Genomic DNA, 18764 nt, shown 5'->3' with positions numbered 1-18764 from the left:
AGTCCTGATCATCACAGGTCCTCGTGAGGAACAGGGAAAGCAGGGCTAGCTAAGAAATCAGACAGTGTCTGCTCTCCCTCTGAAATCCATGGATTAGAAATATTTGTGGAAATGATACACTGTACTTTAAGCAACTTAGGAAACATTATTTAAAGGATTAAAACTTGGATACTGAGTGTACAAAGAATAGGAGAAGGATTCTGGGAAAGCTGTAAGAGTCTTGGGTGGCAGCCAGTACCAGCCTGCCAGTTGTTCCTGTCTATAATTATGCCAGCATTAGTGCTTTTATAAATCTTGGGAGGGAAAGAGCGGAGAGACTATTTCCAGGCTATTAATGCCAGGATAATTAGAAATATCGGCCAGCCTCTCCAATTAGTGCCAATAGAATCCAAAATACCAGCCAGTCTGAGTAATTTGAATACCACTTGGTCTCTGAGTGAGTCTGTGGAATGTACCATACCAGTTCTAGAAGATAAATATATACAATATCAGAATTTGTACTGTTAGGAAGTTGAAGATAATGTAGATGTTTGGCAATCTCTGCAAAGTTTAACTCACCACTTTGACAAATTGGAGTTTCCTTGGTCCGTTGCTCTCAGTTCAGGCATTGTGCTGCAGGTGAGATTTTCTGTGCCTTTTCTTTTTAGCAACCCTTTGCTGTTTGTCTGTTTGTTAATCACATGCTTAGAATTTGGTCACTTTGTTCTCTTGGAGAAAAAAACATAGAGAAAATATTTTAGAAGTACTTTCTTAAGCAGAAAACAAAAAGTTTTCAAGTGGCTTGAGAGTGGGGAAGTCATTAAGGAGCTAGAGAAAAAATAATTTAATGCATCTAAAGCTATAAAAGAGAGTTTGAATAGGGAGGTTTACAACAAACATTTTATGGAGTTCTTCCTTCTGTGTTGCGATCTGATTGAAAAGTTGTAGAAATTGATAGGGACTGGAGAACAAGCGAGTGGAAAATATGTGCCCTACTCAGGCATTTTTGAAATGTTTGGTGATGAAGTGATGTGTTGACCAGAGGAAGAACGGTGCGTGGGAGGACAGGCAGAGCTCAAGGAGGCGACAGCAGGTGAGGCTGTTGGCTGCACTGAGGGAATAATTTTCCTGATAGTCTGCTTATGTGTAGCAACAGCGTGTCCCCTGTCAAGCCGGTGTCTATCAGGTAGAATAAGTAGTCTTGTCTATGGGCAGATGTTAATTTTACCAAGATAAAGTAAAAATTAAAAACTGTAGAGACAGGTGCCAAAAATAATAAATGGCATAGCAGAGCTCTGGCACAAGAAGAGGATAAGGAGATGGGTATAACTTTATCTCCTGCACCAGTTTGAGCCCAGGGGCATGCTCTGCTTGGCTTCTCTTCTGGTGTGCTTTGGGGTACTCTCTAATGTTACTGTCCGTTACTTTTGCATTCACGTTTTGAAATTAAACCTCCTTTACACTGCTTCAAATCGGGTGAATATTATTTATGTAGAATTGAGCAGCCCAGGCCCTTTCTCCTGAAAGATTTCAAAGTGATCACTTCCCAGGTGTAGCATAGGGTGAGACCAATTATTCTTTGTCATCTTGGGGTCTCTGTCCTGCAAAAAGCTCAGCGTTGTTTTAACCCTAGGGCAGGGGTGTCAAACTCGTTTTCACCAGGGGCCACATCAGCCTCACGGTTGCCTTCAAAGGGCTGAATGTAATTTTAGGACTGTATAAATGTAACTACTCCTACCAAATCAGATTGGATTGAAAAGGGTTTGGTTTTATTTTAAATGTAGTGGGGAGGGAGAGAAATTCTGAATGTCCCTGTCCTTGTCTGTGCTGGTTTATACTTAATGTACCTGAGGACTTGGGAGCCAGGGAGGTGTCTCGATACTCTCTTGCTGCTGCCCTGTTTTGGTTTTGTCAGGGCTCGTAATTGCTCCAGGTCATGTTGATGTGTGAACCTGCTGTAAAACTTACCTCTGCCATCCAAGTTTCTTAACAAAGCTGCAAACTTCCCAGCAAGCCCTCTTTGCTCACCACATGCTGCTTGCTCTGAGCAGACAGGGACAGAACCCGGAATGTCAAATATTCCTCTGTATAACTGGATCGATGTTGCCCTCGGTGGCAACGGGGCTGAGCAGAGGGTTGTCCCAGGCTTGTCCCTCTGAGCACAGCAATGGGGTTGACATGGGCAGTGAGGGCCCTCTGGTGGGATATGGAATATTTCTCAGGACCAGGGAGGGCTCACATGGGATTCGAGGTGCAGAGGGCAGCACCTGCAAGGAATGTTGGTTGCAGCTTTCCTGTGCGCCTGTGACCACATCAATTTGGAGATGAATTTCAGCCTTAGTTTGCATGCTTTTTTGTTAATAAGTAGTAGAAGAAACTGCATTTCAAGCAGAATGACAGAAGCTGTAGATATCTCTTGGAGATAATCTAGAAAAAGGAGGAATCTGACAGCAGGCCGACTGTTGATCTGTATTATTTTAGGTAGCAGAGCAATGCTATCAGTGTCCTACACAGGCTTCTTTGCACCGCGCTTGTCTGAAAGCATCTAATTCTAAAATAACTTAACAGCACTTTTTAAAATAAGAACTGCATTATTTTGTTTCATAGCTATCCAATTACAGATTGCTCTCTTTCTAGGGAAAGAGGAACAGTGGTTTCAGAGAATGTTACTTTGGAAGCCAGAAGCATTGCAAGTTGACTAAGCTTTGTCCGGCTTTGGGTTACACCTTCCGATTAGCAGCTCAGAATGACATTGGTACTAGGTAAGTTATGCCAAGGTACGCAATTTCTTGAGAAAACATGGTAGTTGAAAAGTTTCACTACCAGTAACAGTGTAAAGAGGGATTTCTGCAGGGTTGTTTGTTTTTTCTCCTTATGGTTTTGAGTTAAATATCTGACATTTACTCTATTGTTACTGCTTTAAAGTCCCACCTTCCCTGGTGGTTCACCTCCTGGGGAACCGCCAGGTACCTTCAACATGATGAGATTAGCCGAAGATTATGAGCTTCTTTTGAGGTGTTAAATGATGTTTTGTGGTCTGTTCCTAATACAAAAAGAATACGTCTGTTATGTGAAATTACCACTAGGGACCTCTGTGAACCAAGAAAAACAAGCAAGAGGAAGTTGAGCTACAGATTTTGAAAGGAATCTTGATATATTTATTTTTCTGGTTTAAAGCAAAGCCCTTCTGTCTGTTTTCAGCAGGACAGTCCCTTCCTTCTTCAGCAGGACTGGCAGGACCGGCAGGGTGGGAAATAGGGGTGAGAGAGCCAGGGCTGCGAGAGGACAAACACACTCAAGGGCTCGGCTAGATGGTTTTCAAGTTTTACTTTTTTTACACGTGAACAGATGCACTCAAAGATGATGAGAAATCAGACTTCCTGCAATCCTCAGGGAGCTCCCAGGGAGCACTGGGCTAATATTTCTGCAGCTGAGGACCAGACTGTGCCCAAAGAGACGTTGTGCTGCCCTGCTCACGGAAGGAAAATAGGCCAGGAAAAGTTAGCTGTGAAGAAGCTAAACATCCAGTGCTCTTGTATACTCCTGTATTGTCCTCCTTAGCTAAACAGGATCTAATCATTATTACAAGAAGGACAGAAAAAGAAACACTAGTAGTATACGACAATATGTTTTGCTGAGAGAGATTCCTGTATTGCTCTCTCTTCCAAAACACAGATTTCTTAATAATACACAACTTTTAAAATGTACTTGATTCATGTTCCTGTATTTTCCTTCTGAGATGTGCCGGGACTGTTCACATACACAACTTCTTGCAAGATTCCTTTGGTCCCTTGAACTGGGGAGAGGGAGAGAGAGACTTGAGCTGGAGCTGCTGAGTGTAAATGGAAGGGGACTGCCAGTTTTCTGCAAAGTTCCCAGTTTTGGAATCTCTTCTTTTTACCAGATTCCAGATTTTTAAAATATCTTAGGGTATGCTTCAACCCTCCCCCCTTTTTATTTTGCTCTTCTCTCTTTTTCTCTCTTTTTTCTTAGGCTATTGAGGAGGGAGTGGACTAAGAACTGTATTTATGGTCAGCTGTCTGTGTTAATCTATAAGATAAGCACCAGAAGTACATAGCTTATTTTATAGGCAGCACTCAAAATTATGACATGATAATGTCATCTAATACTTCATGTCATAAAATGGTTTTGGTTGATTGTAATGCTTGTGGACTATTTAGGATTATTTTTGTCTTGTTTGAGCGTTAGTTATAGGTGGGTTTTTTTTTTTAACTGTAAGAATATTTCATCCAACATGTTATTTTTGAGACAGAAGATTCAGAAAAAGGAGATGTGGCTTTTTGTGTGTATTAAATTCATGCAATGACTTCAAGGAGCAAAATATATTTGAACTTTGGAAACGGAGATTTGAAAATTGCAAGAAGTAGTTGTAGTTGAGAGCTCTGATGAGATGAAAAATCACCCAAATCTTCTTAAAACATTGCACGTGGAAACATCATCTCAAGTTCAACATCCAGAAGCTGAAAACTTGGAGCTTTATTTCTTATGTTTTAGTTCCCCTTTGTTAAATGAGATTTTACTGTATTTCACAATTAACACTAAGTTAGTATTTTTGAGTCAATCTAATACTATTTTTTCCAATATTATTGTGATGAGATCTGTAAAAATGACTGTGAGTACACGTATAATTCTGCATTTTTTTCTATTCTTAGTTCTGGCATTTCTTAACTGGTGCGCATCTTTTCCACCTGGGCAATTTTAACGTTATGTGAAATATTTCTCTCTATACACTGAGGTTTGGTTTGGGGTGGGGGTTTGTTGGTTGGTTGATAATTTTATTTTTTTATATTTTCTTTTAATATTCCTCTGTCTCCTTCTCTGTTCCTGTGCAGTGGGTACAGCCAAGAGGTGGTATGCTACACTGCAGGTAATGTTCCTCAGACTCCTGCTGCTCCAAGGCTTGTTCGAGCCGGTGTTACATGGATTGCATTGCAGTGGAATAAGGTAGAAGGATGTACACCAGAGGAAGTGATTTCCTACACCCTGGAAATTCAGGAAGAAGATAATGTAAGCGCAGTGTTGCTATAAAGTATACTGCATGACTTAGATTGAGTTTTCATTTATTAATTCAAGATCACTGAGAAGATTGTGGATTGCTACTTTAGAGGGTCTTTTAGGAATGCTGGTGGGATGAAGCTGTGTGATTTGTTCTGCTCCACAGAAGAATTATGGATCCTTAGCTAAAACTTCATACCATCATTCATGATTCCTTTACAAAGCTTCTCAAGAGTCTGTAAGGTGCCGGGCAGCTTGTCCTTAACTAGTTCAGTCTGCCGTGTCCTCACCTCTGTGTTGTGTGTTTGCATTCTGTCATCTGTAGCTTCTGTATCTGTAACATGTTAGACTGTTGTGATTGGTTTTGTGCTTATATTACAGCAAAATTGTATTATTCAGGTCAGTTGCACCATCCTTCTATAAGGAAAACTTTTGTGGCCTTGCAGCTTAAAAGTAGTAGTAGTAGCAGTAGTAATAATAATAATAATAATAATAATGCCCTTAACTATAAAACCCATTCGCTATAACATGTTCTCGCTACAGACCGTATTACAGAAAGCATTTTCTCAGACTCCTCAGTTATGGGAATTTGTTTGGGTTTCCTTTTTTCTAGGATAGCGTGTTTCACCCAAAGTACACTGGAGAGGAGCAAGCCTGTACTGTGAAGAATCTCCAAAGAAGCACACAGTATAAATTCAGGGTAAAATCTTTCTCCTCTTGTCATTGCATAGTATTTTTTTTGTTAGGTTTTTTCCAGGCACTGTAGGGGCTTTTTAGTACTACCTGCAAAACTGAGCTATCAAATACAAATGTATCTTGGACCTAATATATTAAACCAAAGTTGTCTTTTTACTTTTACTACAGCAGATGCTCATTGCTCAGCCTTTTGGAAACAGGCGCGGCTCTTGGTACTATATACTATCAGGCATGATCTTGTAAAAGTGTGGCTCAGGGTCTGAGGTGGTTGTAGTTGGTTGTATTGCTCCCCAAAAACCTGATGTGTGGTCACAAAACCAATCTCATTCTACAGAATGGAGAACATGCTGTAAGGAGCCCAGCAAGCCCAGCTTCCTTCCCTGGATCAGGGGCCTTTGGTTTGTGTCACTTCAAAACCACTTGGCTTCTGTAGGTCTTTAGTATATTTGGGAGCAACAAAACAAAACTTTACCCAAAGACTCATTTAAATCCTCAGAAACAGCTTTGCGTGTGTTCCTTTGTGGGACAGAAGACCTTGTGAAGTTGCATGAAGAACAACCCAAAAAATTGGAAAGTTGTGGTGTTGCTTAGAGATGTCTTTTATTTTAGCATTGTAAAAGCTGCTGTAGCTGTCTGAGGAAAATGGTGGTTGGTGCTTCTCTGCAGCCCTGCTTTCAAATTATACATTAATTTTACACAACTGCGTTGGTACGAGAGCAAACTTGTAGACTTATGTCACTGGCCACAAACAAATCTCTGATCTGACACAGTACTGACACATTTCCTTGTTGCACATGGATCAGCATTAATTAGCTATGGAACTTTGGTTTTGTTTGTTTTGGTTTATAGTTTTGAGGATCCTTCCCCAAATGCAGACACCCTGGGATCACAGCACTGTTTTAAAACTGACAATGGGGTCTATCTGGCAAGTTCCAGGCTTGTTTTTTAACCTTGGCACAATACGGTTCTCTGGGGAACACTCTTAATAGTAAAGAATTAAGGGGGAAATTTAATTAGTGACAATGTATGCTTATGGAGGAGACACCCGGATGACATTTTTATGAAAGGAAAGTTGGTTAAAGTGACAATGGTAGTGTAATACACTGTTGTAAAGGCATTTGTTCGGTACCAAGTGAGGGTTTGGCACAGAAGGGCAAATAATACCAAACATGACACGACAAGGTGCTGAAATTTCGTGCTCTGAAATGTTTGACATGCCAGTGCAGAAGGGAATCACCAATAGCTGCTTCGAGTGAGGTTCCACAAAAAGCAGTGCTGCTGTATATACTATTTCATAGTTTATCAATGACCTGGAAGCAAAGTTTTATTTTTATTCCTAGTAAGATGATGGGGGACTCTTCGGAGCCATGGCTTTCCCAATGTAAAAGTGTTGAAGATTCTGCGTGAACAATCAATTTAATATGAATTTTCAGTTCTTGCCAGCTAGTACAATCTTTAGCTGTATAAAAAAGGGAATTTATAAATGTTGTATTACATTTGTAGATCACACTGATCCCTTAGAGCTGTTACTGGGATATTTGTCTCGCTCTGGTGTTCATGGCAAGGTGTCTTAAATTGGAGAATAGTCGGAGAAGAACCAAGAGATGAGACACAGGAGTTGATCCTGGCTTTAGTGTCTTGTTTAAAGCAAGCATATGAGCTAGAGAACCTCAATTGCATTTTTGGCCTTAAAAATTACAAATTGTTTTCCTCAGACGCCTGTGTTAGAGGATAGAAATTCTGAGAATAACAGAGCTTCCCAAGTGGAAAAGTTCCTGCTAGCTTATACTTACAATTAGCAATTATAATACATATTTTATTACTCACTTCTTTGGCAGCAGATCTCTGTCCCAGAGACCAGCATGAGCTAATGCAGCTCTCAGCAGCCACAAAACATTGGACCATTTGGGGTTTCTTGTGCGATCCTGATCTGCACAGTCTCCTGGCCAGGTGCTCATGTCTTCCCTTGGCTTAGCAACCTTCTCCCTGCAGTCAGCAGAAGGTGTTCTTGAGTGGAGATGGAGGATTTGGCTGAGAAAGTTTACTTTGTGTGCAGTATGCTGGTTTCTGTGGCTGTAGATTACTTGTTTCTTGTTTGCGTGTCATGCTACTTAAGCTTTTAATTGTGTGAATATTGATACTCTGAAGTAATTTGTTTTAAATAGCAATTTGAAATAACTCCGAAACAAAAATAGCAGAGTTGTTGTTTTTATTTTCATCTTTTTCAAGTAAATAACTGCAAGTAGCCATGTGACTTTGTTTTAAAGGGAAAAACAGAAGTGCTCTTATGTTAAACATATCATGAGTTATTGCTAGTGGAGGGAGAGGGGAAAATCAATGTGGTTTGTTAAGAAACAACGTGACAATCTAATATCTGTTATTAGAAACCCACTTACTTTGTTGGGAAGTGACATGTTTTCCAGATTAATTATATTTGTGCAATTACTAAAAGAAGTCTCTTGCAGAACTATCAGAAAAGCAGTTACAGTAAACAGTGGTTGACTTGTTGTGGTTTTGTTTCAGCTGTTTGCTTCTAATGTGGAAGGAAGGAGTTCTCCCAGCGAAGTGCTGGTCTGTACAACAAGCCCTGACAGGCCAGGACCTCCAACCAGACCCGTCATTAAGGGACCAATAACATCTCATGGCTTTAGTGTGAAGTGGGGTAAGCCAGCTCAGTTTGTCGTAATAGAGCTTTTTTGGGTTGTAATAAATTAAAATAAAATTATGTAAATATGTATTGGAACTTAGGTTTTTTTTAATGCTGCTTCTCGGTCCAAAGTTGACCATGTTTGGAGAGTTTGACAACTTAATTTTTTTAATGTTTTGAAAGATGTATAGAGATTCTTATGTTTTCAGGATCAAAAATGTTTTTGTTGGCTAACTGGCACTCAAGTGCATCTTCAGGCTTTTCACCTCCTATTTCGTGTCCCATTACAACATCATCCAGATGCTTCCTTTATCTATGGGACAAGCCTCTGTTCTGCATCTCCTTCAGTGCTTTTTCCGTACATACTGTTTGTAGCATCATTATCCAGAGGCACGTTATTCTGACTCACACCGAAAACTAACTTCTACTAGAAGTTCCTTGGTGCAGTTAGTGTGGGGGAGTTTGTGAAGGTGAAGGAACAGAATCAGAAACAGGTTCTGTAATCTTTTTTTTTTATTTCACTGAATCTTGATTTACTAACAACTTGCCTTATTTTTTTAGATCCTCCCCAGGATAATGGTGGTTCAGAAATCCTAAAGTATCTCCTAGAGATTTCTCAAGGAAGTCCAGAAGGTAAACTTGAAACAAATTGTCTCCATTATGACTACTACAAATAAGAACTGACACTTTGGCCTGTTATTGTTACTATCATTAAAGCACTAATACTATACGTCTGATTGAGACAGAGTTCATACTTGCCGTCTTAACACATGCAAGGTTCCTAGGAGAGTTTTGTTGGTTTTTGGGGAGGTTCTGTTGTGTTTTATGCTCTTTTTCTCTAATACTGGTGAAAGTCTAGGTTATATGGCTGAACCTACTGTTTCATTATATATTTTTAATATATTTTAGAAATATTTATATTTGTAAGTATATATGTATATGTGTCTACATGTATGTATGTCTTTAAGCGGGAATAATACTCATAGTAATATGAGTAATAACATTCCTGAAATATATCATTTGTGGAAGACAATATTAAGAATTTTCTTTCCTCCTAGACACTTGTAACTTGTTGAATTATACTTCTCTAAACTTGGATGTATCTCATTTTTTAGCAAATCAATGGGAAGTGGCATATAGTGGTTCAGCTACAGAATATACCTGTACTCACTTGAAACCAGGCACTTTGTATAAACTCCGGGCATGCTGTATCAGCACTGGCGGACACAGTCAGGTAAGTATTATTTAACAGTAAGGACTATTGGTTTTATATTTTTCAGAGATTTATCTGCTATTTTTGGTAAAAAGATTTCTGCTTTAAGATGAAGGTGAATATTTCTCCCGTAGCACAGTAAAACTACACTGATTGCAGTTAATCTTGTGTTGCAAGTTGCTCAATTTTAGAAAACTTCTATGTGTACTTGATGGGGTTTTTTTCAGGCAAACTGCAACTTAATGAGATTCAATTACCTCAAAACTGATCTGTAGTTATTTATACTTGCGCTAAAAAAGACCGTCATGTTTATCTGATCTGGCCACTTGCTTGAGAAAGGCCACAGACTCATGTACATGAGCCTGTACGGATCAAAGCTGGTAAGTGAAGATGCAGTCGGGGTAGTTTTTTGTAACAGTTAATTACATTTTATGTGGCTGAATTCTTCTTTAAATTCTTGGATTCCATTTTCTAGTCACTGATTCCTGTCATTCCTTTCTTTGATTTAAAATCATTTCAGCACCTACACTTTTACTCCCCTTCCTTTGATTTTTTTTTTTTGTCTTATGATTGTGTAGATTAGGACTTGATATTATTTTAGAAACAAGGAAAACTAAAATAAAGAGCCCAACATCAGAATTTTCTGTGCTACAGTTTTGAGGATGCTAATAAAAGAACTCTATTCATTGCATTTGTAAGTAACATGCTTGAGAGCATTTCCTATCCTTTACAATTTATATAAATTCCTAGTAAATGTCTACTGTAGAAAACAATTTATTGTGCTACTTTCTAATCATTCCTCACTTTATAGGAGGTATTTGTACTGGATGGCTAAATTCAGCTCCTTTTCTTTTCCAGTGCTCTGAAAGTTTACCGGTCCGTACGCTCAGTGTTGCACCAGGTCCCTGCCGGCCACCAAGGGTTTTGGGGAAGCCAAAGCACAAAGAAGTACAGCTGCAGTGGGGTGAGGCCTTGGAGCATCTCACTGCTCAATACTTCGGATATCAATTGCTATAAAGTATCAGCTATATTAGAATATCTGTCCTTTCATTACAAAAACACTGTGTGATTCAAGATCTTTTTGTCCTTTGCGATATTGGCTTAGCAGAAGAATTTTGCTACTCCTAATGTAGGACTTCTCTCATAAATCCAAGTTAGAACATATTGAGGATTTTGGGTGGCATTCAAACACTGATCTGCAGTATAATGCACACAATCCGTTGGACATCTTTAACTTTGCAAAGGATTTGGACATGACTCTGAACTCTCAAAAATGCACTTTTTAGAATACAAAGTACATGCCAGTATGCAACAGATTTTTTCTTTACTATGATAATGTTGCAGCATCCAAGATTCTTTGTGGCATGGTTCATTAAGCTAAGTTCTAGAGCAATACCATTTCTAATTGGCAAATATATCTCACAACCAGTATAAAAATTCCCCTGTTCATCCAAGATACCATGTTATTTTGTGTAAGACTCCAGCCCTTGTGGTGGAGCACTGCTTTTTAGAACCCAGGCAGATTGATTCTGTGGTGTTGGCTTGTAATTTAACATGCAAATATTATCAAATCCATTGTTTTCCTAGGGGAAAAAGGTGCCACAACAAAACAGATACAGGCACAGAAAACATATTCAGTTTCCCAAAAAGCCATTATTCCAAGGGAAGCACAGGGTTTAGATCATTGTACAGGGATTTGGAATCTCATGGATGTTAACAGTGTGACTAATGAAGTTTGAGGATGGCAGTTGTTCATATTTCTGTTGGGTTTTAATAAGGCTTTGCCAGAAATCTCATGTATAAGTGATGGTTTTGGAGTGTCCATGACCCACCTCAGGCCATGGCCAGCAGCCAGGATTGGGTCAGCCACCCACCATGTGCCTCCTAATTTGCCTGTGTCCCAGACAGGGTTTATTCAGCACTAGAACCACTCTTTGTGCAGCTTTCTATACTTTTTCTCCTGCCTTATTGACCAGTTCTTTTGCACGTAACACCACCTTTGATATTGTGGGAAAGAAGCAGAATACCTTTTTTTCATCCTCGGAAGAGAATGGTAGCTGCTGTCTTCTGCTTAAAAAGTAACTGGGCACCTCCTGGCATCAAACACAGCGTCCCGGGGGAAAGATCATCACCTTGGAGGGAACTGCTGCTCTTCCACATGATGATCTGACCTGGTGAATGTTTAGACTTAAGGCTAATTTTATTCATTTGCATTAAAAATGTCAGTCCTGTACACAGTCTGATGGGGACAGACTTTTTAGAAGGGCTTGTTACGACAGAATGAGGGGTAATGGTTTTCAAATAAAGGAGGGGAGATTCAGGCCAGACATGAGGAAGAAATTTTTTACCATGACAGTGTTGAAACACTGGCACAGGTTGCCCAGAGAGGTGGTGGATGCGCCATCCCTGGAGACATCCCAGGCCAGGCTGGACGGGGCTCTGAGCAACCTGATCTGGTTGAAGATGTCCCTGCTCATGGCATGGGGGTTGGACCAGATGAGCTTTGAAGGTCCCTTCCAACCCAAACTGTTCTATGATTCTATAGCTGAGATACTGCATGTAGGGCATCTATCAAAGAGGAAGATCATTGCTGATAGTTTGTGTGCCTGTGTGTGTGTGTGCCAAGTAAAAAAATCAGTCTTCCTGGTATGTGTCCTTATGTTACTAATTAATTATATTGTTTCTTGCGTAGATATCCCTCCATCAGAAAGTGGCTGTCCCATCTCAGAGTACAGCGTAGAAATGACAGAACCTGAAGAAGTTGTATCTGAAGTGTATCACGGTCCTGATCTGGAGTGCACCGTCAGCAACCTCCTTCCCGGAGCGACGTACGGGTTCAGAGTGAGAGCTCGGAATGACGGTGGGGTACGTGCCGGAGCCGGCTGTGGCTTTTTCTTGCTGGGGATGGTTCTGTGTCTGGGGTGGGCAACGGTGGACAGTGCTAGTGCTGGTGATCAGAAAGGTGAAAGGAAGATGGGCAAAAGAAAATCATGAAATGCTTCAAAATGACTTTTGAGGAAGAGCTGCAGTTTTGAATCTGGCTTTTAAAAGGAGATTTTAAGGTACTAATACAATTTGACTGGCCAAAATCAGTTGGACCGAAATGTGCAAAATCCCTGCTCGAGTCACATCTGCTCACAAGGAGGAACCTATTTATTTGACTTCCACTGCATTCCTTCTTTTTTTTTTTGAAGTCTTAACCACATAAACACAAACACTGAAATTTCACTCAGTTATTTATGTATTTTGAGGAAAACTTGCATTTTTGATGGATTATTTTTTTTTTTAAATATAGTCTTTATAGATATGATTATTATTCTGTTATCTGATATCCTTGGAAGAGGTACCTTTACAAATACATCAGAAATTCTACCTCATGTCCACAGAGAGCTATTGAAAGATCCTGTTGATTCAGTGAGGTTTGGGTTGGTTCCTCTTGCCTTTATAAGAGCATCTTTCCAATGTGTTTTCATAAAGTCACTACTAGCAACAGTACATGTGTATTGATGTGTTTGTTCCCAGGAACTCTTGATGACAAAATATAACATAAAGGCTTAAAGTTATTCACCTACAGGGAGAAGCTTTGTTAAAACATAACTTAGGTATTAGAAAAATGTAGAGGATTGTTAAACTGTTTTGTCTTTAAAATACCCACTATTGTCTTTTTGTGAAAAATGAATTAAATGCACATGGAGGGATTTGATTTGCTTGCTGGAATGCAAATGATTGCCTACCTGGTAGCTTTGAATTTATGATACCTTCACTTTTTTTTTTTTGGCATAACAGTGTTCTAATTTGCAAAGCATTTCTAGTCCCGCCCTTTGTTAAATGAGATGGTCAGTTTTCATTTACTTGGGGTTTTTTGCCAGTTGCAAAATGGGAGGGTGTGCTTTACCGGATGCAAACACCTTTCTTCCTCTCATTAGATAAAGAAAACAGCAGAAGTTAATAAATTCAAGTGTGCATCCTTTTTAATACAAAGTGAGTGATCAGCGTTAACCGTTCTTGATGACACAAACACTGACACGTGTCTGAGAGGTTTTCTGGAGTGCATAATTTCAGTGTTGTTCAGCCTTTTTAGTGGCTCGTTTTCTTTCATATTTGCTACTATTGCATTCCAAAATAAGTAAATATCAGTGTTTTTCCTCTAATGGCTTCCAGCGAGGTTCCTTTGTTCTGGAGAACTATTTCAAATTAGCTTGGGGAGGTACTGAACAAACTTCATTATCCCACTCAAGTGGCCTCAGAAAGGCTATTGCCACTGCTGTCTCCCTCGTGTCCTTGCACTGCTGGCTGGAGCCAGTTTTCCAGACACTTAAAATTTGTCTTTTCTTTTGCTAAAGTGCATTAAGTTATCCTCCTGCCAAGGGTCCAGGAGCCTTCTGAGCAGCTGGCTTGGCTGCCCGTGGAGCTGAGCTGGGCACGGTGTGTGTGCAGGCCGGGGCTCCACCATGTGCTACCCTTTAATAATTAACATGCAGACATTTTATATAAAATAAGCTGATTTGGATTCCAGTATGTGCTTTAACTCTTGCTGTGCTCCTCCTCATATCCATAAGAAGCCAGTTATGCCGGGCTATGGCACAGACATGCGAACACCTTATTTCAAGGTAAGGCAGGGACACAAATTGTTCCTCAGTTACTTTGTTGCTGAGTGCACATTCTTGTTCTTGGGTAAATTGGAGGTGACTTATGCTTTCATGGGCACTCACTGCCACACAGGAGGGTGTACATGCTGTCTGCTCGTGCCTGAGCTTGTATCACATTTTAATTTTGCGGTAATTTATGTGGTCTCATATTTGGTGCTGTGCATTGGAATCCCAGTGTATCTTCGAGAAAGTTCATTGCATTGAAAAGTTTTCTGCGTGCTGTTATTGAAAAGCCTCTGAGGAATGCGAGGTGGATGTACACTTGTATATTAACGTACAGAAACCTTGTTCCCCTCTAGTACGGACCATATTCGGAAGCTACAGAAGTCACCACGGCAGCGGGGCCGCCCGGCCAGTGCAGAGAACCTTCCCTCTCCTTCCTGTCCGACACACGTGTACTGGTGAGCTGGGAGGTAAGTCATATGCTTGTTTAATTTTTTAATAAAATCGTGCTAATCCAAACTGATATGGTCACCGTAAAACTTTAAAGTTCACTTGAGAGCTATTCACTGGTTTGGAACTTTTTTTCCTGCAAGTAAACCATATGCAGGAACTCTTCTATTGTAGGAAATCATCTTCTCTACTTTCCTCTTTGAAGAATTGCATAAAGTTGATCATGAGTCATCTGGACCAGGACTCAAACCTCCTACGCTGGCGTCGGATGACAGAGCACTGGTCAGGCAGAAGTGCTCTCGGCAGGCTTTTAGCATGTCAGCGTGTCCTGGGGTGGAATTCTGAAGGCAAATATTTGAATTTGGCCAAAACTGGGGTCCCCGGCATGAATTTAACTCTGCACAAATGCTTATGGTGTACTTTTTTTTCCTCAAAAATTGTTTGTTTCATCCTCAAATATTTACTTTTATTTTAGTTTATGTGCATTCCTTCCCCATTCTCCAGGATCTTAGACACTGGAGTCTTGAAATAAGTCTTAGCTGAAATGCTGAGAGGTTGATTGGTGTCATTAAAAGAAAAAAAAGTTATGTGATTAAGACAGAAAGGGAAGGATGTTGTCATAAGCAACGTTTTGATACGGAGCAGTGAGGCTGTAGTTCAGCCACAGACTCTTTGAAAACCCAGCAGCCGTTGCTGCATCTGTTGGGTCCCTCCATGAAATGATGCCCCAGGTTAAAAAGAAGTTATTAATATTCACACGATGCTCAAATAAATTGATTGTGCTAACAAGTTATCTAGATATAAATGTAATCAGAGTTCAGTTTTATAATGAAACAGGTGCATTTGGTGCAGTTTGGGGTTATTTGTATTTTTGCAACATTTTGTGATGCTAAGCTAGATGTCACACTAGACTTTTAAATTTTACCTTTTAAATGAGCGTATGGACAGGCATTTGCTCTCCCCAACTATAAGTGAATGCAGTGTTTCTGGTAGACTCTCTGTTTATATGCAGGATATATTTGTTTGTTCTAGCTAAAAATGAGGTTGTGGGAGGAGTAATGTGGTTTGCAGTGGTTAGGAGTCTTATCTTTTTTTTGGCTGATCTTGATACTGTATGAATATGAAGGAGAAGCAGTGGAGAACTGTGGAGTTTTTTTGTCTGTCTAGAGAGCAGTGTAGTGCCTTTTTTACATGTAATTTTAAAACACTGGCTTAGCAGTTCTGAATGTTCCTACTAAAAGAGCTGGAAACCCAGACACAGAGAAGCCCATGTGCAGGGTGGTGGTTGTGACGTGCAGCGATGCTCTGCATCCTTTTGCTGGAAGTCACACCTTGTGTGTTAGAATCACAGACTTTGTGGTGTCCTGGACCACACTTCTGCACATAGAGCAGCGATTCCCTGAGCTGCTTCAGTCCACACAGAGCAGCTCCAGGCAGTTCTGGTAAAAACACAAAATATTTTGGTTTCAGAACTGTCCTGTTACACCTGCACTAGCCCATCTCCAGAAACTTCAGGTATTTATTCTGTGTTCCCCTAGATTTAAGGATGGTAAAGGGATTGCTGAGGACATATGGATCCCGTAGGTGGCTTTTTGTGGACGTTAGTGTACCCAGGTCCACACTCCCATGTCCCATACTGGGACCATTAGCTTGATGGGTGACTTTCACTGGAAACCTCAGAGCAGCTCCTCGCTTGCTGAGGTTGTTCTTTCCAAGTGACATGAATAACTACTCCAGGCTTGAAGGCAAACTCTTCCAGAACTGTGTTTTGTTCACTTGGCCATACTGCACTAGATTGTTGCTTTTTTTTGTGTTCTCCATGGCTGTGCTTCTGCCAAGCCAGTGGAGAGACAATTTATTGCCGAGCATCCTCATGGAAAGCAAAGTAGCCACATACGCTTTCTCATTTCTCTGAATTTCTATCAGGTAATTTTTGTGCATAATTGGCCTGTTTCGTTAACCTATTAGGGAACACTAATTCAATGTATTTTCATTTGCAGCAGTAATGGTGTATTAATGTAAAAATAATAATGCTGAGTTTTTTCCCCGTGGACTGTATTTCTTACACAGGGAAGCACAGAGATCTGAAGTGCTCATTTCTGAATTGAACCACATAAATATTTGTGTTGCAGAGTCCTGAATGTTCTGGTGCTGACATCTCTGAATACAGATTAGAGTGGGGAGAAGATGAGGAATCTCTACAACTTGCATATAATGGCCCAGATACCTGTTTTGAAATAAGTGAATTGTCAGCGGCAGCACAGTACTGCTGTAGGCTACAGGTATGGAAGTTATGAGGTTTTGTGTGCATTGCAGTCTGAGATCTAAACAGTTTCCTTCCACTGTGTTTTTATTTTTAACGTTAGCCACTATGACGTTATGTACTCTGTCAGATGGAATGTACGTTTATTTTAAATAATGCAGACTTGCTATCTAACAGAACAGTTTAGATTCTGCACAATTCAAAGTGGCAAACAAGGGAGCTGGTATAACTTTAGCTCTCAAATTGTTCTCATGTTTCATATGGTTTATTTTCAGCGAGGAATGCGCTTAACAGCCACCTTGCCCTCTGATATTAAAAGAAAACTATAATGTTTTAGACAATTCCCCCCAAAAAATATTTTTTCTTGGTAATGAGATGTGAACAACATCTACCTCCCAACTGGATGTTGAGGATTCCCTTAGCTTAAATAATAAACTCCAATATTTGTTTCATTTATCAAATAAAGCAAACCAGCTGAGTAGATTCTTATGTATACAGGAGATGGCAGCTGCCAGAAAGCGAGTCCACTTCTTTACCATGTTGTCTCTCGGATTTGTAAAACTGGGTCTTATATAGCATCTCTCTGCGATCTCTTTTTCTTTGATCTCTTTCTCTCCTATTATTTTCAGTAAAAATGAACCATTAGAATATATTTATTATATATATAAAAATACAAATAACACCACTTTTCCCCCTTTATGTCCACTGAAAAATAAATGCAAAATCAAGTGGGAATGAAGTAAAAATATTTTTGCCCAAGATACTCTTTCACAAGATTTATTTGTGTGTGAAGACAGAATACCACTAGTAAATCCAACCAAAAGTTGATGTACCCACCCAGCTGGCAATGTGTGGACCACCCAGGGTCATTTCTTTGATCAAGGACAACACGCTTCTGTGGAGTGTTTCCTTCTTTTTTTTAAACAGGACTTTTAAAAATTATTATTATTTTATATTTTTGTAATAATGAAGTAGCTTTTGAGCAGCTGGCCAGCAGCCAAGGAGCCAAGGCCCCACTCCTCTAAGTACACGCCAATGTATATTCTGACTTGGTCAGAGCTGGCTGTATATGTTGCAGTGACACTGTTGAGGGAAGGGAATTCAAAGAGCATGTGTGAGGGGCTTGGAAGTGGGAGCCAGAAAATGCCTCTTGCTTGTGCAAAGGGAAAATATTCAGCATCCGCTGGGCAGGGAGGAGACTGTGAGACCACTTCTGCAGGGACCTGAAGGAGATTTTTCATGTTAAAAATGGAAACAGCCAGCTGTATAGCATCTTTCATTGCCAGTGGGCCTTCATTTTAAATTACCTGCCACAAACACCTTACACAAATCTAAACAGTTTTTAACACAACCAATGTAATTTATTCCATAGGCAGAAGTAAAATGAAATGCACAACAGCACTAAGACATTTCATTGAAGTCCATGCATTACTTTCTAGAGATCCTATAGATCTGATCTGTGTATTCTATGGAGAAGAATTTGTCATAAGATACACTGGAATATTTAAGCAATTGCAAAAAAAACCGCAAACCTATGTATAGCAGAAAAAGAAGGAAATGCAAACAGTTTCAGAAATGTTAGGTTATTTTTTTTTAAATAGGGAGAATAATAGCTGTTTGTCTTACCTGTTAGCAGCTTTAACAGAAAAATCTTTACTTTTTAAAAATAAAGATTTCTCCAAACCACATTTACTCTGCCTTCTAATAAACACGCAGTATTGCTATCTCAATCTGCACTAACTTAATAAAAACAGAGAATTGAGGAATAAGGCATATATAACTGCAGGGCAGACTATTTGTCTTTACGGTTGCTCAACTTTTTTTCCTGTAATGAATATTCCTGAAAATAATTGTGGCTTGTGCAAAGGAAAAGATTGTGTCACTGGGGAGGAGGAGGGTGGGAGAGAA

General features: G+C 39.8%; 1 protein-coding gene across 3 annotated transcripts in view; it reads left to right on the top strand.

Moving 5' to 3' along the window:
* Positions 1-18764, top strand: part of FNDC3B (fibronectin type III domain containing 3B) — a 194860-nt gene that overhangs the window by 141291 nt on the left and 34805 nt on the right. For all 3 annotated transcript variants that reach the window (XM_065073843.1, XM_065073842.1, XM_065073841.1), the window contains exons 12-21: positions 2617-2741; positions 4833-5007; positions 5609-5695; positions 8215-8353; positions 8900-8971; positions 9454-9572; positions 10410-10515; positions 12244-12416; positions 14500-14613; positions 16726-16875. In XM_065073843.1, coding sequence (XP_064929915.1) covers positions 2617-2741; positions 4833-5007; positions 5609-5695; positions 8215-8353; positions 8900-8971; positions 9454-9572; positions 10410-10515; positions 12244-12416; positions 14500-14613; positions 16726-16875 — 1260 coding nt within the window. The remainder of the gene's footprint in view (positions 1-2616; positions 2742-4832; positions 5008-5608; positions 5696-8214; positions 8354-8899; positions 8972-9453; positions 9573-10409; positions 10516-12243; positions 12417-14499; positions 14614-16725; positions 16876-18764) is intronic.

Source organism: Columba livia, chromosome 9 (genome assembly GCF_036013475.1).
Source record: "Columba livia isolate bColLiv1 breed racing homer chromosome 9, bColLiv1.pat.W.v2, whole genome shotgun sequence".
Classification (NCBI taxonomy): Eukaryota; Metazoa; Chordata; class Aves; order Columbiformes; family Columbidae; genus Columba; species Columba livia.
This window is presented reverse-complemented; position numbering and strand designations above follow the sequence as displayed.